The sequence below is a fragment of the Uranotaenia lowii genome, chromosome 3 (assembly GCF_029784155.1).
Source record: "Uranotaenia lowii strain MFRU-FL chromosome 3, ASM2978415v1, whole genome shotgun sequence".
Classification (NCBI taxonomy): Eukaryota; Metazoa; Arthropoda; class Insecta; order Diptera; family Culicidae; genus Uranotaenia; species Uranotaenia lowii.
The window spans coordinates 283,106,224-283,132,594 of record NC_073693.1 but is presented as its reverse complement, the minus strand read 5'-3'; the positions used below and the strand labels follow the sequence as shown (position 1 = coordinate 283,132,594).

At 36.2% G+C, this 26,371-nt stretch overlaps 1 protein-coding gene across 22 annotated transcripts in view; it reads left to right on the top strand.

Moving 5' to 3' along the window:
* LOC129756687 (tropomyosin-2-like) overlaps positions 1–26,371 on the top strand; it is a 145,142-nt gene that overhangs the window by 48,097 nt on the left and 70,674 nt on the right. For 3 of the 22 annotated variants that reach the window (XM_055753647.1, XM_055753648.1, XM_055753651.1), the window contains exon 1: positions 20,867–21,181. The exons of the other annotated variants lie outside the window; for them this stretch is intronic. In XM_055753647.1, coding sequence (XP_055609622.1) covers positions 21,035–21,181 — 147 coding nt within the window. In that variant the 5' untranslated portion in view covers positions 20,867–21,034. Of the gene's footprint in view, positions 1–20,866; positions 21,182–26,371 lie in introns of those variants that run through there. 22 annotated transcript variants of the gene reach the window in all.

The following is a 26,371-nucleotide window of genomic DNA, read 5'->3' as shown; positions in this document are numbered from 1 at the left end:
TTTCCTTTACTTTTACCTGAACGGTTGAAAAGTTAGAGCAATTTCATCGTGGACACACTTTAGTTAGCATTCAGATGCATTACATCTATTTTCAGAACTGTGGTAATCCTCCAGTCAACTTTTGACCCAGGTCAATCAACTTCCTTTTTCGATTCGCGATCAGGATGAATTTTGAAATTTAAAAGTTGAATATCTGAGCAAAAGTGAAAGAAACTTTGGCAAATCGACCGATTTCTTTGCAACCCGCATGTGATAAACATCCGGCCGCGTCGCCCGTTGTTGGGCCGAAAAATTCCAAACTAACTGAGCTCATCATCATCCGTACCTAGTTAAAGTTAATACCCATTTGTCATGTCTGTTTTTTGAGACCCGTTCGACGAAGCTGGTTAAGACGACGTGTAACTCAAACAGCAAATACTAGGGTACAATTTGGTTTTATATCTTTTGCCTTCTGCTTTCATCGTTGGACTAAAAATAAAAGTAAAAGAAAACGCATTACCTGCATTGAGTCATGTGTAGCTGAACACAACAGGCTACCGGCTCGCTATAGAGCTTACAATCACGCTGCTTGCTGATATAGAAGTGATAACGAGAAGACAGTCAGCCGAGTTTTGCTGTGCGGTTAAAAGGAGAAGAAAAACTGGGTGAACGTCGAAGATGACGTAAGTAAGGCGGTTGCTTTTCTTCCACTCGCTCGACTGGAGTAATTGTTCGGTGTCGGATGATTATCAGTTGATCAAATTTGATACACGGACAGGCATCTTATTCTTAGGAGAACTTTTTTTTAAATGAAATTCTTCCATTGACTTATGCTAAACTGTACTTTCAAAATATTGAGGAGTTATCCATAAGCCTAAACTGGTTCAAGAATTCCTTAAACACTTGTGTACATTATAATTCCACATGCAGTAGAAAACATGCGGCTAAAAAGGGAAAATTCACTGAGCCCCGATTTCACAGCGGCTCGTGAATCAAATACCTACCGGCTTTCTGGCATTTTTGCCTACCAATCGTTTGATAGTCATAACAATTTACCACAAAGAGGCGCACCCTCATAGTGAATACTAATGTTGGTCTGTTTCACTAGCTGATCAGTTTTGCAGTAGGAATCACTTCTAACTAGAAAAACATCGAAAATCGTTGGCAGTTTTGAACTGGGTTAAGCCGGTCGATGATTTAAATGACGAACAATGGTATATTTTCAATGTTTTTTGTTAGATTTCGGGGTTTTCAAAGCCTTTGGATAAAAGTTATTGCAGACTATCGGATTTAACTGTACAACTCTTTCATCATTACTTTTTCAAATTGACTACAGGTTTGACGTCTTGAGAAAAGTTGTTAAAAAAAGAAGAAATTTATTGAAATAAAAACAATCGAGACTTTACTTATAAAATAGACGTAAATCAAAATGTACTTCAAATTTAAATTTCTCAACCGAGTTTGAAGAAATTAAGAAAAATGCGAAAATCTGTCATCAAAGTTCAAAAACCCTTTTCGTAATGTTAACACGTTTTAAAATCTTTTTTTTTTTTGTCAATTTAGGAATTTAGATAAAAATATGAAGAAACAAACACTTGATGTGTTCACTTTAGTTTTCAACTACTCTCTCCATGCGAGATCTGAATCGGTAGCAATATAAGCCTCTAAAATTGAAGCCAATGCCGCAACAAACATTTTTGCTGATAAAAAAGCCAACTCGCTGAACAAAAGCTGCGGTAAAGCGTTATTACTGTTTCAGCTTGCTGGATGAATAAAGACAAACTGTAGTGCTGTTCCAGTGTGTGAAGAAGTTTTAGTTCAGCTAATGGAAGAAGTTCAAGGAATATTTAAAGAAGGTAGTACCAAGGCAGCCCTGCTGTAGTATTGGTACAGACTGAGACGTCACAATCACGAAAAATCTGTTAATTTACTAGGAAAATTTTCTTTTTCGATGATAATTCGAAGAATCTGCAGGAAATTTTCCACTTTGAAAACATGCTATTGTAGAAGGATTCTTTCTCTTCAAGATGGGTACAAAAAAAGTTTCATTTTCATATAATTTTTCTATAAAATAGATCATCGAAGTTCTAAAAAATGGTGGATTTTCACCACTGAAATTTGCAAAACTTTAAAATTAGTTTCAAATCTTCCATGAAAATGTTCAAGTGTGCATTTTAAGCTCCTCATTACAATAAAGTGATCAAAACACAATTTTTTATACAAAAACAGAATCTTTTATTGGCATTTTAGTAAACTTAGTTAACAATCATAAATTAATGTTAATTGTTCTACATAAGAATTGTATATGGTAAACCGGTTGGATTAAAATCATGACAATCAGTTAAACACTCAATATCTACCAGCTAGACCTTTTTGAAGTTGATATTTTCTTCATTTTTGTACGTTTTAGCTTCAAGGCGACATTGCATTCATTAAGAAATTAAGAAAAAACCATGATGCAATCTTCAAAGGACCAAAAAACTTCATTACATAATCAAAGAGAGGCCCTACAACAAAATAGAAATGAAATTGGAATTCGATTTCTTTTTAAAACGTGTTTTTCTTTGAAATTCCTACCATCCTCACATAAATTTTCGATACAATCGTTTTTGTGACGTTACAAAAAAAATCCAATATGGCTCTCGACACTACCTTATTTAGATATTCCTTGGGAGAAGTTCATGTTTATGTTTCATTTTTTCAGCCTTTGTTCAGCCATTCCTGCAACCTTTGAAATTTGACAGACTGATATGAACTGTGGTAAAGTTCAGTACCATAATTGTGAAAGGTACAATGGTTTACTGCGAAGATTTCATGTTCGGTTCAAAAAGATAAAAAAAAAATCATTTCTACATTCAATATTTCCTTTCTGCAGAGTGGCATTTTAGTCGTTTAAGAACGACAAATTTGATTTGAAGAGATCCTGGATGTTTGCATATTTACCATCAAAGTCGTACTGTGATCTCAAAGCTGTGAACCTGGGACATTCCATTATTACATGGTTAACGGTTTCTGGTTTAAGGCAGTTGTGACAGTTTGCGTCGTCAACAATTTTCATCCTTGCTAACCAGTATTTTGAAAAATCGTTTAAAGAAAATCATGCTATCTTTCAACATAAGGTAGTTTTCGTATATGTTAGCTGAATGAAGACCGTGCTTGGCCAAACCATCTGCGATTTCATTGCCACTAATAGACCCAGTCACGGGGATCTACTGTATAGCAACTTGATATAGGGAACAGATACGAAGGATTTCAATCAAAATTCTTTCGTTTTCTTTTGATTCTTGAGCGGTTTGCAGCATAATGCATGACGCCTTGGAGTCGGTATAAATAACAGAACGGACCAACGATGTTTCTTCGCCTATAGAGCACTTTGAGCATCCGTGAATTTCATGGCGTTCATGACAAACAGGGCTAGCTGTTTTGCCTTTGCTGGGTTCGTGTTTTGTTAAGCCGTTAATAGCCCTTCCAATTCAGGGAAAATTTAAACAGGTTGCAATATTTCTAAGCGTATAACCGGTTGAATACGATCGAAGACTTCTTTATGGGTCCAGTACGTCTGTTCTAAATAACGAAAACTTTTTCCAGCGATCCCTATTTTCTGGTGTACTTTTCAACTGTACAGCTACCACATTGTTTCGAGAAAAATGTATGCATATTTCCTTGCAGGCCACAAATTATGATTCTTGGAGTGGATTTCGTTAGTCCAGTAACCTTTCTCAGGCACTGATTGTTGAGTACAGCCATTACGTTATGGTTTGTGATACTGGAATTGTTATATACGGAGCTGTTCATTTCCGTAGTAAATCTAGAGTGCCGGGTGGGCGCCATGATTGATCCCACTGAAACCTTTACCATGTTAAGACGATCTTGTACTTTAGACCTCAGCTGCACATCAATTCCAAAGCTCAGAAAAGGGTCGAAGACTACACCCAGATACCTATGACTTCTCACAGGAGACAGACGTTGGTCCGCTTTGTTGATGTTTTTTGTTTTGAGAAATCATAACATCACAGTTGATTTTTATTTTAACTGTGAATTATAGATTTGCTCAATGATTTTTCGAAAGAGAAATTTTGTTTTGCTCGTTTTGCTCAAAATAAGTATAGATACGTTTTTCCTGTAGAAATTTCATAATTTTTATCAGTTTCGAATGGGATGAATCTATAAATAATCATATCTACCTTAAAAAACGGTATTGTGGCACATATCGTTTAACTTGCATTTGAATTGACCACATTTAGATTAGATCCTGCGCGGTCATTGAACATGCCTAATGTTGTTGTTATTCAGCGGAGCAGAGGTTGCCAAAAAACTCGTAAACAATAAGAAATCAGCTGTTCGTTTGACAAGCTGGGAAATAGCTGATACTTTTACTACCCAATAAACATTTTAGCTGCTTACGAACGTCAATTTGCTAAACAAAAGCTGGGCTAAAGCGTAATTGCTGCTTCAGCTTACTGGCTGAATAAAGACAAACTGTAACCATGTTTCAGCGTTTAATGAAGACTTAGTTCAGCCGATGGGAGAAGTAGAGAGTTGTTTGCATAACACTTTTTCAGCCTTTGTTTAACCATTCGAACTACCATGCATGGTGACGGCTAGATCGTAATGAGAGGGGATTTTTGTTTTCCTTATTATTCAATGCCATTTTTTTTATAATTTCTAATTAAGCTTAATTTTTAAAAGAAGAGTTAGTTGGTTTTCTCAAAAAAATGATTTTTGGTGCCTAAAATTGAAAAAAAAATTCTCCCACATTTTTTATAAAAAAATCTTCAGTCGGAGGCATTTTGGTCGCTTAAGAACGACAAATTATCATCGCGCGGCAGCCTTCATGATTGGTTCAGAGGGGAAAAAGTGGATGCCAATCATCGGACAGACATTGGTCGTTTTTTTTTTGTTTTTCATAAGGTTGCTCCGTCAATTGACGTTTAATGACGTTTGCTTGATAACTTCTCTAGATCAAGATGATTAAAGGCTAAAGACACGCGAATTAGTGAATTTTGGGGCCTTCTTTCTGCCAAACTACTGATTAAAAATTGAACCACGATTTTTTTTAAGCGTTTATTCAGCAAAACGTGTTTGTTGGGTTACGTCAATGGACAAATGAAGATTAGAGCTATTCAGCCATTTCCCAGCTTGTCAAACGAATAGCTGATTTTTCGTTGTTTACAAGTTTTTTGACAACCTCTGGTCCGCTAAATAACAACAACATTAAGCATGTTCAGTAACCGTGCAGCATCTGCAGTATATGTGCCACAATAACGTTTTTTCAGGTAGATGTGAGTTTTTATAGATTCATCTATATATATAAAAATGAATGTTTGTCTGTCTGTCTGTTCCCTATAGACTCGGAAACTACTGAACCGATCATCGTCAAAATTCGCATCTGAGGGTTTTTGAGGCCGGGGATGGTTTCTGTAATAGTCAAAACTCCATCCGACTTAAGGAAGGAGAGGCTTCCATACAAAATTTGTAGTTTTTCGAAACAAATTAAAGTCATGACATCCATTTTCTTGAGATTTTTTTTCCTTTGGGCGGTTTGTTTTTCGTCTCTATGGTCGAGGCGTCACGAGCCAACGACGCCAAAAGAAAGTAACCCAGGCATAGCATACTGATCAGTAGGAATATTTTGGCGCGTATTTCTCAACCAAGCATATTTTCTTTGAGGGGTTTGTTTTTCGTCTCCATGGGCGAACAAACGTCGTCGCAAGAGGATAGTAACCAAAGCACACTGTTCATTGATTGCTGGAAAATTTAACAATAAGGCGCCTGTTTCTCAAACACGTGGGACGATATGCAACCTAGATATGTTTTTTTCTTGCTTATTTGATTTGTACACAGCACGTGGTAATAAATTACGCCTAGATGTGACACGGATTGGTATTTTATCAATCGAATCAAAACCAATTGAAAGATACAATACAAAAATACTTCCATATTTAGTTCGTGTTATTGTAGGTAGCATTCGACTTTTCATTCAAGGAACATTAGAACATGTTTAAACGTCCAACTTTTTCCGTTAAAAAAAAATTAAAAATTATGTTTTCTTCTAGAAATTGTTACTTCAGCCCAAATAAACAACTGAAACGAATTTAGGAATGAAAATGGGAGCTTTTTATTTTAAATAATTCTGAAAAAACCATCGTACTTTTTGCTTACATACCAATTCAAGTACGTACTTAACATGAAAAGTGTTTTTGTGTTACATGGCTGCATAAAAGAGACTTTTGATCCGCTTCGTTTTTGAAAAGCGAGACTTTAGAACTGATATTCAACTGGACGCAAAATTTTTAAGAGAAATTTTTAGTTTACCCTTAAAGTGTTAAAAACAATATTCCCTTCTGTCAACTTACACGGTGGGGCAAGGGCAAACGTCGAACTTTTAAGAAATTCATCTTCAAAATGATTCAATATGTAGGAAATACCAGAAGGGGTATTCCGAATGTTGAAACTGCAGCGGGTATTTAAAATTCTTAAATGCCTTTGTAAATGAAGGTCATTTGCTTTGAACAGCATTCGTTAAAAGTGGGGTAACAAACATAAATTTATATTGCAGGAATACTGCAGATATATCAGTGAAACTTGATAGAACAAAAAACAGGAATTCGTATTAAATCCATTTTAAAGCCATTACTCTGACGCATCTGTAAATAAGCTTTGCATTGACACTTGCCCCAATATACGGGACAAATGTAAACTTAGAAATTTGTTTTTGCCTACATTTTTGAATATTTGACTTTCAAAGAGAAAATAAAAAAAAAACGCTGAGAACTTATTTAGTGATGCAACTGATATTCTTTTTAAATGTTTATATGTTTACCGTAGTAAATTTATTTAAAAAAAAAAGAAATTTGCACTGTATTTAATACATAACTAATTAAATATATTTTTCATTACCATGATAAGTGCTGTTTGGGTATCGAGCCGGTTAAATTTGCCTACCTTCTTCAAGCAGTGGGGGACAAAATTGAAAAAGATGGGAGAGCTCCCATGTAAATTTAAGATAAAGAGCTTTTCAAAGCAGGGACCATATGTCAAAAAGTTTTTTTAGATACAGAGTACAAATTTCAGATCTTGAAAAACGAGTTTAGAGACTGAAAATAATATATACCATCGTTGAATTGCAATTCAGAACTGCAGCTGCAGCTCCAATTTCAAAGTTGTTGGTTCTGAAGTATGATGAGGTTTGATTTAAAAAAAATGCTCTCTAAAATCTAAATTTGAATAAATTTTTACAAATTACATTTATTTCCGGAAGGTGTAGCAAAGCACAACGGGTCAGCTAGTTGCATATAAAACTAATAAAAAATGTGAAATTTCTACTGAAAACGAATATGTAATTTGAGCAAAAAATGATGTCCATTTTGAAAAATTGTTGAACAAATCTAATATTCACAGTTCAAAATAAAAATCAACGGCGATGTTATGATTTTTCAAAACAAAAAACATCAAGAAAGTGGACTAAAGTCTGTCTAAGGAAATGTCTGAAAGCTGAATACAGTGATATCGTATACTTAGAGCAAGTTCACTGGAGTTGGGAAAAAGAGGTAGAAATTTTGTCACTTTTTGCAAAAACATTTTCAAGATCTGTAGCCTTCAAATTTTTAACAACACGTGTTATAGTTTCGCATGCTGTGAAAATAAGCAATATTTCTATCACATACGACTGAAATAGAAACAGTGCTGTAAAAAATACAACGCCCAAAGATCTTGAAAACATTTTTGCATGGTAAAATTTTCAAAATGTCGAAATTTCTACCACTTTTTCCTAACACCAGTGAACTTGCTCTAAGGTTGCCAGAATTTTGTCCGCAAGTATTCGGGCATTTTTACATAAACACTTTTTTTTCAGGGATTTTTATCCTATTGGATGATTTATCCCATTGCCAAAAATCCGGGCAATATCCGGACAAATTTTGTCAAAACCAGAGGTGCCAGGTATCCTGATTTATCAGGATTGGTCCTAATTTTCGAGAGACCGTCCTGATTTTTTACAAACTCTCGTGTTGTCCTAATTTTTGAAAATTGGTCTCCAAAATATATTGAATTTTCCTGATTTTCATCTCAAATGTAATCAAATTGGTAGTGAAACTATGAAAAAATTGAATAAATCTGTAATAAAATAGTGAAACCCATTTGAAAGATGGTGGTCTTCGGTTCAGATGATATTTCAATGGTGTTTTAAGATATGAACTAGCAGGATAGCCAAGAAGCTGCTTACTGCTGTTGCATAAATCAAGGCGTTTACAGCACCTGTTTTGCACCTTTTTTTATGCAATCTAAGCTAAGCTGCTTATTATTCCCATGAATCAAGAGGTGTCCTGAAAAATCTTGATTTTAAGCTTCTCATTGTCCTGATTTTTGACGAAACCACCTGGCACCCCTTGTCAAACCCAAAAATTACTCAACGAAAATCCAGAAAAAATGATTTTTTTTTCATTAAAACTCATTGACAGATTTTAAATTGTATTTTAGGCTTTCAAAAAACCTTTCATGAGTATTTTTATAAAACTTCCTCAAAAAATTTCGTGTTGGAGGCAAAAAAAAGTTACAACACATTTTGTTTTTGTTGTTGTTTGATTTGTCAAATAAAGTGAAAAAATCCGGGCTTTTTTCCAATGAAACTCGGGCAGCCGGGCCGATTTGTTCCCAAAATTTGTATTAAATTCCCGGGTAAACCCGGATAAAACCGGGCAATCTGGCAACCTTACCGTGTTTATGTCAATTGACAAATGAAGGTTAGAACTAATACATCCATGAAAAATGTGCTCAAAAATCGTCAAAAACAGACTCCTAACAATTTTCGCATTTTTTTATGGGTCATACTGTGAATTTTTTTTTTGAAAATTTTCAAAAATGGGTTTTGGCCAAGCCTTGCCTTTGGCCTGTAATTTATACAAACAAGTCATGCCGAGTTGGATAACAACGGCGAGTAATAATGAAAACTGAATTTTCCAACGGATTTCATATCAAATTTGCTGCTACTAAAAACAGACATTTTTGTGTGTTCTTTAGAGTGTCGTGGTCAAGAGTCTGACAAACTGTTTTCATAAGTAGCATATGTTTGTTTGAGGTCTTAACTTTGGAAAAAAACACCAACGTAACTCTTTTCCGCTTTTAGGGCACTTTTTGACAGAGAATTTCGAACTCCAACTCACAAATTAAATAGTTCTCTCATTCTCAACTCTTTCAGTAAGATGTTTTTTTTTTATAATTCTAAGGACTTCTGTAAGAAGTCGATCAGAGTTCAACTTTTGTGAGGAATCCTTAAATAGTTTTTGTACAATTCTACCGAAATTCCAATAGAATTTTTGTGTGGATTCACTTTCTATGGGTTTTACTTGTAGAACTCGACAAACATATGAAGGACTTTCATCAGTTCCCTAATTAGAGAACTCTGCAAGGGTTCATTTATAATTTTGCTAAATTGAAGTTCAGATTCATATCTCAAAAACTGAAATTCAGAATAAGATGAAATGACATATGATGAAGAGTTCGAGAATTCATAGTCTGATTTGGAGTTCTTTTTTTATTTGGTTCTCAAAACCTGACGACTTTTTTCAACTGGAAAGAACCCTAAGGTGGTATGAAAATTTATTGAATTTACGTGTATTCTCTTCAACTGTCCATTGGGCTATCGAACAGCTGGTCACGCATGATGGATCATCAATGACCAGCAAAGTTCCTCCTCAATCGATTCCGGTAGCCGGTTTAAATTAATTGAACGATATGATAGGGTTTGATGGTCGATCGTGCTTTAGAAAATTTAAAACGAAGAAAATTTTCGTTCAAAATTCATAAAAAAGGACAGTGAGAACCAGGATGTCTCAATTTAGTTAGCACAACGATTTTTCAGTAGAAACTTTCGATCTCGATGCTCCGTGCGCCATATGGATGGCGGGCTCCGTCACCGTTCGAACTAAAAACCCACTGACCTCGAAGGGAACAACGCTCCGGCTCTCTAGAGTAGGGTAGAGTGTCGAGCAGCAAGACTCAACGACATCCCGGCGCCATCGATTCGATCCTGCCGCCATCGCCGACTAGTTTTGAAACCACAAAACAGACTACAGCAAAATCGACAACAAACCTGAATCAAACAGTGGGGATAACTAGGTATATAAACATTTTTTAAGCGAAAAAATGGTTTCTGGTTCATCACGGATTCGACGAAATTTTTAGCGCCTTCTCGTCTTGGCACAGCGTGACCGTAAAAATTGTTGTGTTGTGTTATCGTCCGCACAAGTTGATACATGAATCGGACCATCAACATCATCATCATCGTCGTGAATGGCACCAGGCATTTCCTTAAAAGGAGAAAATCCCACTTGCGACTTGCAGCTGAGTTTCACAGATTGAAGTTGAAGTTGTCTATTGAGCTTTAAACGGACGGGGGAACCATTAATGAGTTTGTGCGAACTAAAGGAGTAACTCATCGCAGCATGAAGACTGAGAAGTTTTTTTTGTATTTCACAATTAAGTGAAAATTTTTAAAAATAGATTTTAAGTTAGAGAGGCTTAAATATCAACAAAACATATGTCAAATGACATTAAAATTTAGTAAATTTTATTATGAGAATATTCAAAGATTGATTAGTTGACCCAGTCTAATGCCATTAGAGTGACAACAATCAGCGAACTTTATCTTGTGACTTGTCTACTCCTTACAATGAGTTATGATCCCATCATTCTATCTGGTCAGGGACGAGAAGTTCCGATGAATAAATAGAATGAACAGCTTATGATTTACGATTCTAGGTTCGAAATCCGGATTCTGAAACAGGATATAGATTCTATATCTGCTTTCTGAATCTTCAATCTAAATTTCCGAACCTTCAAATTCAGAGCTTCAAATCTGAATTTTGAAACCGTTTTTTAAATCTACTCTGGATTCTGAATATTGATTCTGACATCTGAATCGGAATTCTACATTTGGATACTGAACTCAGAATCTATATTTTAAATCTGAAATCTGATTCCGGATTCTGAACAGTGAAGAACCGTTCTTGGTAAATTTTCATTTGGTCTAAAACATAATTTCAAAGCGTCCTTCTCGGGCTAAAATTTTTGCGATTGCAAATCTCGGGAGGCACCTCTGCCGGCTTATATTTAGAATAAAAATTGCGCAAAAATTCGCAAACGGCTGCCGTTCGATCGACGCAAAGACCAACCTTTCCCCATCATCGCGCGCCATTCATTTGCTGCGCCCGACTTGACCGCATTCGACCGCGACTTCTGCTTCTCTCTCACTGTTGCTCGAAATGGCAATAAAATGGAATGTGCGAACCAGCTTGCACGGATTGAAGCTGAAGCCAGATCGACCGAACCGGCGATGGATGGTGCATATGAATTATTCATCGAACGAAAGCTCAACTCAGCGCTTCGGTTCCGCATCTGTACGTTGACTCCCCCGCGCCATTTTTGAAGCACCCGGAATGGGTACAAAAAGTGGCAGAATTGACCGGAGAAATGCAACCCATCGTGGTGGACTCTGGAGCCCAGTAGAGCACCATTAAGTCGGTCGCACCTGAATGAGGTTGTGATTGAAGCCGAATTAAAGCGACTGTTCTTTTTCGAATTTGTTAACATTTTATGAAAATTCCAGCAATTTTTTTTTAAATTAACAGTGAGCACGCATATGTACCTGTAGGTAAACAGATAAAAAAAATTAATCAAGCAAACGGGTTAATTATAGAATAGGCCAAATGAAAGAATAAATATTTACACGAGTTTTGCTCGTAGAGCGTCGCGCACATAGGAGTCACGCTAATTGAAAAATTCAAAACGAAACATATCGAAAAAATATTGAAGCAAAAATAAGCCGGGAACCGTTACATCAGTCAGATGCATGGATAGATTGATGGAAGGAAAAAAGAGCACTCCTCAGACAGAACCGGTATATTTGACTTACTAGCAACATGTGAGCAGCACGTACAAACTACAAATGTACGTAGACTCTGTGTAAATGAAGGAGCAGCCGGTGTGGGAAATTAAAACAAAAAAGATCATACATATGGGTAAAATCTATGCGAGTGATTGATGCACATTTGTGGGGTGCGCGAAAATAAGAAATTTTGATTGCTACACATATGACGTTAGTAAGGGGAAAATCGAGTAAAGTTTAAACCAATTAATTGCCTTTTAGCACCATACAACAAAATATCGTCGTTCAGTACATTGGCGAAAATAACCTAGCAACGATATATCGTTGTTACTTTGTTTTTTTTTATAAAACTTCCCAGCAAACATTTTTGTAGGTGTATTTCCCTATAAACTTTGTTATACGTTTCATATACATTATAGAATTATCGCATAAAACTTGAAAAAAAAAACCCAGCAAAATGGAGGCAAGATACATACATATTTTTTTCTTATGGCTTAAACGACAAGAATTATACAAATTGAACACCTTATTCGTACATCCTGAAAGTATGAGAGAGAGCGCAAGTTTTGCTCTCAATGCATGCAAACCGTTGCCAGCGACAATACAGTGAGCGAAATAAGAATAGCACCACTATGTGTTTAGCTTGTTAAAATATGAATGCTTGAAAATTTCGAAAATTTTCTTCAACAGTTTGTTCTGAATTGCTTAACGAATAAATCAAGCATAAGTTTACTTTTTTTGGACGTAGCAATTGGCGTTGAGGACCAAAAATGTGAAAAAGGGGTGCGAAATAAGAATAGAACCACTTGAGTTTTTCAACAAAAACAAGCTTATTATTAAAAATTTACTGTGTAAAAGTGAATAATAACGCTTCTATGAATTATTTGAAGAAATAACTGCATTTTAAGGAGTTTTCCAGAATTCCAAAGGTTTTCATAGGTTTTAATTAGGGGGTTTTAAGAAATGCTCCTCTAGCGTTAAGGAATTTGATATTTGAGCTGTAATTCTTTACCAAACTACTTATTTTCTTCATAAAAATGACGTGAAATGATGAAACAAACATTCGGGATTAATTTTGAATAAGAAAAAATAGGTTGAAAATCAAAAACTTTGATTTTGTTCAGTAAACCACACTTTATTCCAGTTTCAAGTCGTAGATGGCAACACTATCTTGCAGTTAAAACCAAATTTAGTTTAAATATTGACTTTCCAGGTTTATTTAGGCCCATATTCATCATTTTGAGGTATTTTCTCATCACAGTTTTGTGGAAGTTCACGCTTCAGAAAGCTTTTCCGGATTTGCAAAAGAATCACCACCACAAAAATGTACAACCGCCATAATTCCTGCTCATCTCAACTTCCGATTCAATAGCAAATCATACCAATAATACTGCTAGCCGCCTGGTCCATCAAGCTCCATCGCAAAGTATAACTTTATTCTGATAATCGGTCCAAAAAATTCACTTATAGTAACCTTGATGCAATTCTATTTTTTTTTTGGATTTAGTGATCTTAGAATTTCCAAAGCGTGCACACGGTACTTGTATTTATTTCTTGATCATAATCATCCAGCACTTCCTAATTAATCCCGGATATTCGAAAATGAGCATGAATTTGGTTAAATGGCAAGATAGTGCTGCCATCTATGACTTAAATCTAGAGAAATAGTGTTTGACTATTAAAAAACATTAGTATTTTTGAATTCCAACCTACTTTTTGGATTCAAACTCAGCCTCAAATCTATGTTTCATCATTTTGCATCATACTTATGAATGTTAATGAAGAAAATGAGTATTTTGGTAAACAATAACAGCTCAAATATCAAATTCCTTAACGCTAGAAGAGCATCTCTTAAAACCCCATAATTAAAACCTATGAAATCTTTTGGAATTCTGGAAAACTCCTTAAAATGCAGTTATTTCTTCAAATAATTCATAGAAGCGTTATTATTCACTTTTACACAGTAAATTTTTAATAATAAGCTTGTTTTTGTTGAAAAACTCAAGTGGTTCTATTCTTATTTCGCACCCCTTTTTCACATTTTTGGTCCTCAACGCCAATTGCTACGTCCAAAAAAAGTAAACTTATGCTTGATTTATTCGTTAAGCAATTCAGAACAAACTGTTGAAGAAAATTTTCGAAATTTTCAAGCATTCATATTTTAACAAGCTAAACACATAGTGGTGCTATTCTTATTTCGCTCACTGTATTAGCTGCTTCTCTCATTGAACATTTTTTCCAAATGAACCAACTTATTTTTAGCAATTTGGATGCACTGTTGATTACAGAAAGTAGAACAAGGTTGTTTTCTCACTTGATCCTGCGCGGTAGAACAAATTTGCAAACATGGCGGACTTTTTATCACATCCGATTTATACCGACTTTAAGTAACCATTTTTACGATCGTTTACTTATTTGGTAGGAATTGCGATTCGCTTTAACATTGTTAACGATTTGAGGTGTCATTTCTAATGCGATTTTATGATTGCTGGGTCGTCACAAGAGGTCTTTGTTTCAAAATAACTGTACAAAATGTTGGATTCCCTTATTCAAAAAACAATGAAAACATGGAAACAGTGATCGGATTATAATTCCTTATGATGTTATAAAGTGCCGTGGACGTGTGCATGGTTGGTCGGTTTCTCCCAAACAACAAACAGCCGAGAGAAAACAGCACTGTTTTCAGTTCGGCTTCCGAGTGCAATTCTCGTTCGCTGATCATGTCCACTCGTTACCCGAGTTAACACGAGCTGTAAACGACTCGGACAGCAAGTGTGAGAGTTCTCTCATCTAAGTGGGAGAAAGCGAATACTAGCCAAGAGCGCCCTAGTGTTTCAGTTATACACCTCAGTGTGAATGTAGAAAAAAAATTATTTTGACTCCTATCCAGGGGTGCCAGGTTTTGACAAAAATCAGGACACCACCATTAAAAAAATCAGGATTTTTCAGGAAACCATTTCATTGAGGAAAATAACATGCAGTTCTGCTTAGATTGCATAACTAAAGGCGAAATACAGGTGCTGAAGAAATTATGCAACTAAAGCGAGAAGAACCTTGGCTGGCCTGAAGTCAATTTTGTTTGATTTTCTCATCATTTCACGAAAAATTTACTTAAAGTTTAGATATTTTTGAAAAATCAGGACAAATCAGGACGTTTAAGAGGTCATTTTTCAAAAATCAGGAACAAATCCTGAAAAATCAGGACACCTGGCACCCCTGCTCCCACCACATAACGTACGAAAAATAACTACAATTTCTTCCTCGCTCAAATCTTTACATAAATTGGAAAAAAAAATGTACCAAAGTGCGCACCAACAACCGAAAAGGTCAGTGATAAATATAAAAAACCTGTTTTTTTTTCTATTTTGTTTGAATGTTGATATCATTTCTGTGCTTTTAAAATTTTAAAATGACATTTTTCTAATCAAAATTAATTAAAAGGTGCCTTCTTTCCGCTGTGATACTTTTTCTTATTATTGACCACCTTCATATAAATCTGAATTCTGTCTTTTTTTTTAAATAGAATGTTGAATCGATTAGTTTCTATTTCCTATTTCAAAACGTTTTTTGTGGTTTATTTTTTTAAATGATGAAATCAGAACTAATCTGAACCAAATCCTAAAAATCTGTCTTCTATGTGGACAGAATCTGTACTATAAAATAATGAAAAAATGTTGAAACGATTGGTTTCTATTTCCTATTTCAAATCGTTTTTTGTGGTCTATTTTTCAAATGATGAAATCCTAACTAATCAGAACCAAATCCTAAAAATCCGTCTTCTGTGTGGACAGAATCAGTTTAACTATGTGGCTAAATTTAGAAATTGTAAAAAAACTACAAAATGTAATTAAAAGTGATGAATTTTAGCTGAACTAGTTTCTTCTAAATAGGCTGCGGACAATGACTTTCGGCTAGCCTCCGGGCAACCTAAACGAAGTATTTAAAAACTTTTTTTTGAAGAAAGTTTGGCGCTTAAGCCAAATTGGCTTAGCCAATATTTTTTCTCAAACTTGTTTGGTCTCAAACTCAATCTTGAAAAAAAAACGTCTTCTACAACACCAAAACGTTACAAACTTTTGTTACAATTAAGAGGCTTTGTTTGGAATTAGGACAGTTCAGGAAAATTTGTGGACCCTTTTTCCAAAATCAAGACAATTCAAGAGTTCGAACCGCAGCGTCTTTTCTCGTAAAAGTAGCAAAAAACTGTGTTAGCTCTCAGATTTCTCCTCAACACAATGAGCAATAGTTTTTTTTCAGAAAAGGGAATTCTCTTCATCAGTGGATGTGAATGCTCTCGCTCAATCTTATGTGTAGAAAATTTAACTCTTGTTAAGAGTGCGAATGATCACTCCCCGCACAGCTTGCGAGAAGCAGACAAAAACAAACTGCACTCTCTTTCACTGGATAAGCCGATCTGAGGAGTTTTTCCATCCAGGGACGTGTGTATGCCCTTAAGTTTTTTAGGCGGTTTCAAATGATTCTCGCCAAACACCTTTTGCTAAATTTTCATTTTACCAGCAAAAACAACATATTAAAAAAAAAAAAAAAGTTGAGTTTGAAGGTCAAACATCACACTTTCTAATGTATTAAAAATTATGAAAAATTTCATTGTGTTAAGCCTAGTCCACACTCGGCAACTTGAACTGCGATTTCGGTTGCTGAGACTTGTTTATGTTTACATCTTGGTTGCTGAATGTCTTCCATACTTGTCGGGAGACTTGAGACGAGCATCTCATCAAATGTAAACAAAAACAAGTCTCAGCAACCGAAATCGCAGTCCAAGTTGCCTAGTGTGAACTAGGCTTTAGATGTGCCAGAATGTTTTGATATGAAGAAACAAAGTTCTTAAAATTAGATGACGTCTTTTTATGGCGTTTAACGCTATGAGTTTAAATAATTATCGTAAAAAAATTAACATGATTTCATTCTTCATCATTTTTTCAACAAACTGCTGTTTAAATTTTGTTTAAATTCCTGTGAGCGACAGACGTGGCTGAGTGAATCTCTGAATTGAGTTTCGTAAGTATCTTAAAATCACGACAATGGCGTAGTTGGTAGAATAAGCTCAAGGAGCGCAGATTTTCAAGACTGCAGCAACGATTGTTTGTTTATTATTCGGCCACCGGTGAAAAGACGGATAGGCTCAGGGAGCGCAGATTTGCAAGGCTGCTGTAACGATTATTTGTTTATGATTTGGCCACCAGTGAAAAGGCGGATTGGCTCAGGGAGCGTAGATTTGCAAGGCTGCTGTAACGATTGTTTGTTTATGATTTGACCATCGGTGAAAAGGCGGATTGGCTGAGAGAGCGCAGATTTTTAAGGCTGCTGCTTCGAAAAAATAGTTTCTGATTCGGCCACCGGTAAAGGGACGGGGTGCAGATTTTTTCTATGTTTTGGCTCTTGTAAACAAAGACAGAGCAACAGGAAAATTACAGATTGGAATGGCTGTTGCTAAGAATGTTTTCGGATTGTTCCGGCTCTGGTAAATATAGGCATAGCGGCAGAAAAAGCGCAGATTGGAAAAGCTGTTGTTAAAAATGTTTCTAGATTGTTTATCCAGCTCTGGTTTGGCTCCAGATTGGAATGGTTGTGGCTAAGAATGTTTTCGGATTGTTCCGGCTCTGATAAACAAAAACAGAGCAGTAGGAAAAGCACATATTCGAATAACTGTTGTTACGAATGTTTTCGAATTGTTCCAGCTTTTTCAAACAAAGGTAGAGCGGCAAGAAAAGTACAGATTCTAAAGGTTTTTTTTCTAGATGGGATGTAGAACTAAGATGAAGGATATTTGGTAAAATAAACAACTCGTCAGGTTGGTTTTTACGACGTAAACATTTCTTTGCCAAGTTATGAAAATTTGTGTAAATTTAAACGAAAACTATGTCCAGAATGATCATAGTTGTTCAGATAAAATAAATGGCTTTTAATTTGTGTTGGGTGAGTATCATAAGCTTCATTCTTCACTGTGTGAATAGTGAGTATTATTTTTTTCATTAGAGAGGCAAACGAAATAATCAAAACAGATGAATGTTTTTTACACTCCTTGAACGGCCAGTAGTGGTCGGAAATATCCGGGTGGACTCCCAATGGCCAGTCCCACAATGCGATAATTACAAATGCCATCGATCAATGATTTCTACGTACTAACTGGATAGGATTACCATTTAAAACTTTTCTTCAACTATCTCCGAATTAATAAGTGAAGATTTGGGCCAATTAAATTAGTTTTTGCAACCAAAATTATCAATCGATCAAAAGGTCGTTTGCACCAAAAGAGAAATGCAATATGTCGTAAGTACATCTTCATTGGTAAGAACTGAAATAATGCAAGTTTCAAGTACATCATCATGTTCTGCGTCCAGTTTTACAGCAAATTTCGCATTTGCAGACGAATTTGAAACATTCTCAAAACATACAAAATGGTTCATACGACCTAATCAAAACAAACTCGAAACAAAATATCGTAAATTTGTGTCACATTTATGTGATAAATTTCCCCATCTTGTTCAACATTTTATCAAACAAATGTGACAGGTATATAACCTGGTGCCCGACCGTTCTCTGCAAATTGGCACAACACAAGTCGATTCGCACAAATGTGGAATGTATCTTCAACAAGAATGCACACCCAATGGCCTACTGCCGTATCGGGATGTGATGTGAATGGGAAACCCAACTCAAAATTCCGGGAACGGACACATTGGGACCCGTTTATACCTGCCAGTGCCAGTACCTTAGTTTGTTTATTTTGTTTTGAAAACTTGTTTCATGGTGCAACACCCCTTAAAATTCCAACGGTTTTTCAAGTTAAGAAATCATTTCAAATAAGAAACAAATTGATTGTTTTCAATGAGTTCCAGTTTTTGCATCATTCTGAAAATTTGGATGCGTCTGTTGCTGTTCATTACCCCGCAACTGCGCCGAAATTGTAACACAAAAATTCAACGTCTGTTGATGTTATTTATCATATACCGCTTTTGCTTAGTTATTCATTCTAACGGAGTACCCTCCCGCAGTTTGACGTTAGCAAACAAAAGATAGACTACGCGGGACCGTAAACATTCGAGATCGGAGAACAAATGAAAACGGAAGCGAGCCGTACCCTTTTACAGGTGTTTCCTCCAAGCATTGTTGTTCCGAGTTACATTACATAGACCCAGGTTCGTTTGCTTGAAATGCAAATGCTGCGCAGCGACCGCTTTTGTTAAGCGGGTGCGTATTTACCTTCCTAACTTTGATTACCAAACTCTCAAACTGGTCAATCTAGTACCACCATCTTCCCGCTTCGTTGTTTTTGTTACATTGGCGACGGTGACTGCCTTGACTTCCAGGCGACCACCACCACTCCCTCGGTAATCATTTATTAAATATGACTAATATGAGTCAACGAAAAGTTTTTTTCCCTTCTCATTCGCAAAAAAAGTTCAAGCATTCTTCCTTCCAAGTTCCTACGACTGTGGAAGTAGTTAGCCGGTGGTACCTAAATGAAATGTGCCGTCTACTCGGGACTTGGAATTGCGGGGATGACGAAAGCGATTCTCTCACGTTGTTCGCTGGAGCGAAGCGGCTCCGGCACAGCAAGGTTGAGGGAAGAGTGAATGGCCGTTTTTCGCCGCGGACGACCAAAAATCAACCTCGATTGGGAAACACTGTCCAACATTACGGACTAGCGAAGCCTCATTGAGAGATGAGTTCCCCCTTCGTTTTTGCGTGTAAACATGCGAATGTGAATCAAAACGCAGGAGGTTGTGAGTTCCTCCGGAACTCTCTCGCGGTCGGTGGCCCCCTCCTTGAGACAGTGGGTCAAGATCGCGTACACGTACCTACTTCGACACCACTTTAATTGCTTGCTGCCGCGTTTGCGGCGTCGACCGAAGCGGGTCCAGGCAATTTTGTCCTTTTTTGGACAACAGTCTGTTGGATTCGGTGGGGGTCATCAATTGCTGTCATTAGCGACGACGACGACGGCGGACGGAATTGAGCATGAACTTGGTGGCTTGACACCCGATGCTGTGGTAGATTTCTCATCTCAGGTACACACAAGTGGTGGTCGAGCCAAAGTTGGTTATGATTTTTTCGTCTACCCAAATCTGTCATCCATCCACCAAGTAACAAGGGAAGTGTCCTTCCATATCGAGAGGCGAGGTGGCTACCTCGATTGTTGATGATTGTAGGCACTCTATGCTGTGCTATGATGACGATGAGTGAGGAATCCGGTCACTCAGTCAGCTGAACTAACACATCGGAAGAACTGGGCACGCCGCCATCTTGGTGGCGAGTTCGCTTGCTGGCTGACTGAATGATGATGATGTAGGCTCCAGCCAGGCCCGTTCCGTTTCGCTCTTTTAGTATTGTAGTAGTTGTTGACGAAGTGAGTACTGTAGTTCGGTAACCGTAGTTTTGCTCCAATCCGTGACAGATTTGTTGGGTTTTTGAAGGGTTTACAACGATTATTCGATATCGGTTTGGTTCCGGTTTCCGGTTTAAAAGTCGCGTTTGTTTATCCTGTAATTGGTTTTGTGGACGTGGAATTCAATCGTCATCGGGTGGAGCATCCTGCAGCATATTCTTGAAATCGCCTTCTTTTTTTTTTCGTTCGTCTCCCCCATCTTTCACAGTGTGAATTCGTGTGCTTTTACATTGGGTTGCGAGGGTGTGTTATCTAGGAAGGAAAATCAATCGTTGGTGGTCAATTCATTGTGATCTGACCCGTTGGCTTGGATCTTATTGAGTGTTTAAAAAAAACCAGGCAAAAGAATCAAAGTTCAAGTTTGAGGAAATTAATCTTTCATCAATGTAGAGTTGAAAAAGGAGAAAAAATTATTCGGGCGTGTGTGTTCCTTTTTCTGCACTTAAACCTCTTTCTCGTTCGTTAGTTTGCCCCTGTGTTGGTGTGCGGTGGAAATTTCATTCGGAAGAAGTTTTTTTTTCGGGGATACCTAAATTTCTTTCGAATGACCGAAAAAATAATGTTTTTGTGATGTTTGTTTGTTTTTAATCTAGAAAAAGTTAATCGTGCAACAATTGTGTTCCTCCGTAAAATTCTAAAAAAAAGTTACAGCGGAATCTACATTCCAGCTCCAAGTGTGATTTAGCAATCCAATTATAGTTTTATACATATTTAAAAATAAGCTTAAAAAGTTAAAACAAAAAAATCGAAAGGAATATATCATGGCTGCGAATCTGCAACAAAGTGGCACCCTGTTGGATGTGCTGAAGAAGAAGATGCGGCAGACCAAGGAGGAGATGGAGAAGTACAAGGATGAGTGCGAGGAGTTCCACAAAAAGCTGCAGAATGAAGTCATGCGACGTGAGGAAGTAAGTGGCCCCGGCTCTTTTAGTAAATCAGCAGAAAAAAAAAGACTCGAACAATACCTACTAAGAGTAAAACCTCGATTCTCCCAGTCAAGGATTTCCCGCAGTTAACTGCAAGAGCACCAGACACCGGTTATGGCACGACAATTACCGGTTGGTCTCGCGGCGAACAATCGCTACTTTCTGATGGAATTGGTTAGGGCAAGGGGGCACAGGAAACATTATTCCTTTCCACTTTTGGAACAATCTCTAGCGAAAACCGCTGATTAATCAACCCTGCCCGCAATGAGGGGAGAGATAACGAACGACAGATACGCCACCTTGCGTTGAGCGCATCACCTAGTTTGTTTTGCGTCTGACTAGCTGGCGTCAAGTCACAAGTGTCAGAGAGATCTGTCAAGGTGGTACAGATTGTCAATCCGAGCCCCGAGAGTTGTAATGAGTAACAGCTACTCGAGCTAATTCCATTCATGGCAATCGTCCTTGTCCGGCAACTAAGCCGTTTTTGGAAGCCACAAATCACCACTCTCGGCTGCGCTTCGATTGCGAACTTCTGTCGAAGTAAACTTTTATGTTTACTCACACCTTCAATTTGTAAAAACTTGAAAAAAATGTCACTCTTCCCTGACACGATCGAACCATAAGTATTGGTTCCGATCCCGAGAAGATGGCCACATTGGATTCTCTCGGTAAACAGGTGGTTTCAAACCCCCTTGATCGAACGATCGATCAATTGGTTGAAGCGTTTTGACTCATCCACACCATCGTTGTAAGGTGGTTTCAATTCCCTTCTTGCACCGCTGCAAAATCCCGAAGCAAATACATTTTTGGAATTTTCAATGGTTCTACCAACGAAAAAAAAAACAGTGCAGTACCACTACTACTTGCACCAAAAACGGCGAAGAACCGTACATTCTCTGTGCGCATGCCTCCGTTTCGTTCCGGGACGAGTGGCAATCCCAAGTGTCAAAGTCGTAAAATGTTTCCCCGAGAACCCGAGGATGGACTCACACATACCGTCTTGCTTTCTAATGTCTCGAAACTCAAGTGAACCGAAGACGGGAAAACAACAACCAAAAACAAAAGAGACCAACCAAGTTGCTGTAAGCAGGAGGAAAACAGTTGTAGAAAAACAGTAGTTTTTCTTCGTTGGCTTTTTTCTTCTCTAGTTGGGAAGGTTGGATTGTGAATGTTGATGAAGTTCAATCCCCTTTTTCTTTTGGGATAAAATCGGGAAATAACAACCACTTTCTTCGGTTGTTCTGTTAGCTCGTTTTGACACCTGTAGTTTTGTAATCTCAACTCTCATCGATTAAGTCGTAAGGAAATTGAAAAAAAATCAGAATTTTGAAAAAAAATTAGTTCTAAATTTTGACAAACCTGAAATTTTATCTGGAACTGAAACCTGCCCCTGAAATTGAAATACTGGATTCGGAATTAAACATCAGAATCCTAGATCTGATTTTAATTTTTTTTTTCTTTCAAAACATTAAAAAAAAAAAAAATAAATAAATTAAACTTGAAATTGAATTTCATAATCTAAATTTCAATTTAAATCTAAATTTCATACTTTTTCTCTGTTCCTCTGAATCTCAGATTTTAATTACAAACATTTAAGTATTCTAATCTTAATCTGACCTTAACATTTGAATCTCGATGGAGAAATCTGTACTGAATTTTAAATCTGCAATCACAAACATTAAATCTGTATTCTGAATTCTGGTTCCTGAATCACAAATTCGATATTTGATTGCTTAATCTCCAATTTCAATTAATTTCTAGCCTGTGAAACCAAATCTGCTATTTTGACTTCCAAATCTAAAACCAAAGTCTTTTTGAATCCAAACACTGAAACTGATTTCTCGTTTTTGGATTCGAAATTTGAAACCTGCATCTTAGAGCAGATTATAATTTCGCATTTTTCTAATAATTGCAGAATCTCAAATGTTGGTCGATAAAAAATATGAACCTTTATCTGCACTTTTATCTCATTTCTGGATCTGAAACCTAAATTCTTCACTTGAAACTTAATTCTTAATCTTAGATCTAAAATTGAAATTTGGTTTGAAATCTCAAAACCTGAATCTGGTTTTTAAATAAGAGTCTGAAGTTGAAACATATACTGAAATTTCAATTTGCAATCACACATCTAAAAACTAAAACCTGAATTCTTCATTCGAGGAATTTTGATCAAGATCTCAACTCTCAAACTGAAGCTTGAATTCTAAAACTAAAACATGGTCCAAGGTCTGAATCTTAACTTTGAAATCTTAAATCTGGCTTCAGAGTTCTGGGTCCACGATTTGTTTTAAATTTTCATCTTCGTTCTGAAGGCAGAAACCGATGACAGCTTGACTGACTGACCTCTTATTAAAAGCAGGAATTTTCGAGTGTTTATTGATTACATAAAACACGTTTAAAAATATTTTATTTGTCTTTTAGTTTCTCAGAAAACATGTATCTAATTCGAATTCGAAACAGGGTAAAGCTGTTGAAATTATTCACGATTAAAAGCCGATACATAATCTAATTCTGCATCTGATTCTTAATTTAACAACTTTAATTAAATTTACAAATCGGATTCTGAATTCTTGGAATACAAATCAACCTTTGGAATTCTGCAATTAGAATCAAGAATCTGTTATCTGCGTCATTATTCAGTATTTTAATTCTGAAAAATGCATTTTAAATTTGGAACCTACACTCAAAATCTTATCGTAATTCTAGTGTTCATTTGTATCCTGAAATTGGCATAACAAACTCGAAATCAAATGTAAAATCTAGATTAAAATATGGACTCTAACCTAGAACTTGAATCTCAAATATAGATTCAGGATGGTAGATTTGAATCTGAAATTTTAATTTTTCATGTAGAAACCGAATCTGAAATTTGTAACTTGTGTCTTGAAGCTGAAACTTGAAAGCAGAACCTCAGTTTTATTTATGTTTAGTAAATCAGAATTTGTTTCCAAACAAAATTTTCGAATCATATTTAAAATTTAAAATTCAAATATCAGGTTCAAAATTCAAATTTAAATCAAAGGTTGTGCTCCCAAACTTTAATTTTGTGTTCCAAATTTAGATCGGATTTCGAGTTGTAAATAAATTGAACAGACGGCTATTTCGCACAATTTCAATATTGTTGCAGAAATTCCTCAATTGTTAAAAAAAAAATAAAACTTTTATTTCAAAATAAAATTTGAGATTAAATATGATGTACATTTGCAAAATTTCACATTTACACATTCAAATTTGGTGCTATTATGAGCAATAGGCCAATCTAGTATCAAGCAAATATTCATGAAAATTAAATTCAAAGTGTTGCCATTACCAGATGAAAAAATATTTCAGTCTGTTTCAGACGAATGTTTGTATAGATTATATAAAATAAACGAAAATTTCTATTAGTTTTTGCTTATTGGTTAAGTTTTGACAGTTGTTGAACATCGGATATTGCTCGTTTTTTCCATAAATATGGTTAAAAACATACAAAACAATCAAATGGGGTTTTGGCAAATTTATGCCAAACATTGTTCACTAGATGCAGAAAGATGTTTGTGATAGATTTAAATATTTTTTTTTTAGAATTTCAAAAATAATACAAGTTTTTAATATATTGTGACATAATGTAATTGATTTAAAAAAAACGGAAAATTGGGTTTAAAAATTTCGAATATAATAAGTGAGTGACCCAATTTCCATCTTCAGCAGTTTGATTTTTGCTCTTCCAATTGTTTGAATTATCGAAGAATTCATGAAGTTTTCCAATAAAATGCCTTAATCCTTACCGAAAATTAGAAGGAGGGAGGTAACAAAATAAGAATTTAATGTTTGTTCTGGCCCAATCAAATTCGGGAAGTTCTTTCACTTGAGAATATGTCTGACAAAAACATCAAAAAGAGGTCTTAACAAGAAGCTCTCTTGCTGTCGCAGACTTGAGCTTGCGAAAAATCAACTTCTTTACTGGATTATTTAAAACCCGTTTTGCTGAAGATTGCCTTTAGGTCACTGTCATTGAACTTGGTTTCCCATATTGATGAAAACTTTCGTAATTTTGAACAACAATTACGAGAATCTATTGGTCACACTCTCCTTGCAACGTTCTATCTTAAATCGAATTGGGAAGTATTTGGTGAACTTTTTCTGCAAAAAAACATATAAGAAATATCAAATTTTCTCATTAAAAGCATTCCAGGGAAAGGTTGAGCTTTTAGGGCAGTGCTCATCCCATAATGTATTTACTTTTTAAAGGATTCAAACGAATATAAAATGAACTTGTGCCCTTCAAAAAAAGAATCCATTTCTTTACATCGCCGACCATAGCTCTCTCGAAAAACTTGTGGAAAGCTAAGGTTGCCAGATTGCCTGGTTTTATCCGAGTTTTCCCGGATAATGAATATAAAATTTGGGCAAAGTCCGTTCTAGCCCGGTTCTCATAAGAAAAGCCGGATTTCGCCCAGGATTATTCTCGTTCTCAAATCAAACTAAAAAGCTTACCTTACGATTTAAAATCTGCTGATAAATGTTGATGTAAACAATTTTTTTCAAGTTTTTTTCTTGATTTTGGATGAGTAATTCCCAGGTTTTGACCAAATTTCCCGGATTTTGTTCGACAATGTTGAATTCAAATGCCCGGATTTTGCCAGGTTTTTAGATAAAATAGCCCGGATACGTGTTGAAAATATTCTGACAACCTTAGTCTTAGCTGAATTGCTGAAAACCGTCTTTCTGGAGGTTGCAACTTATTTTTTTGTTCAGGAATTTTGCTTTTAAAAAGTCACTCTTCCCCAAACTTGAAACATGAACTTGTTTTTTTTTGTGCTAAGTTCCGCTCTCTTTCGATCGCATCGATTTAGAAAAAAAATAGATGGAGTCAATTGAATCTCCATGGATGGGGCAAAACTTCGCAGATAGACTTATCCGATGAAAGAGAGTGAGAGAATTTTTTTCATATGCTCTCCTTAAGCTGTACGGGGAGAGACAAATCGCACTGCAATAAAAAGTGAGATTGTCAACACATAAGAGTGAGCGAGAGCATTCACATCTGCTGATGAAGAGAATTCCCTTCTCCGGAAAAATGTATTGCGCATTGTGTTGAGGAGAAATCTGAGTGTTAACACAGTTTTTTTCTTGGTACGTTCACGAGAAAAAAAACCCTGCTTTCTGATTCAGAGGTGCCAGAGGTGTCCTAAT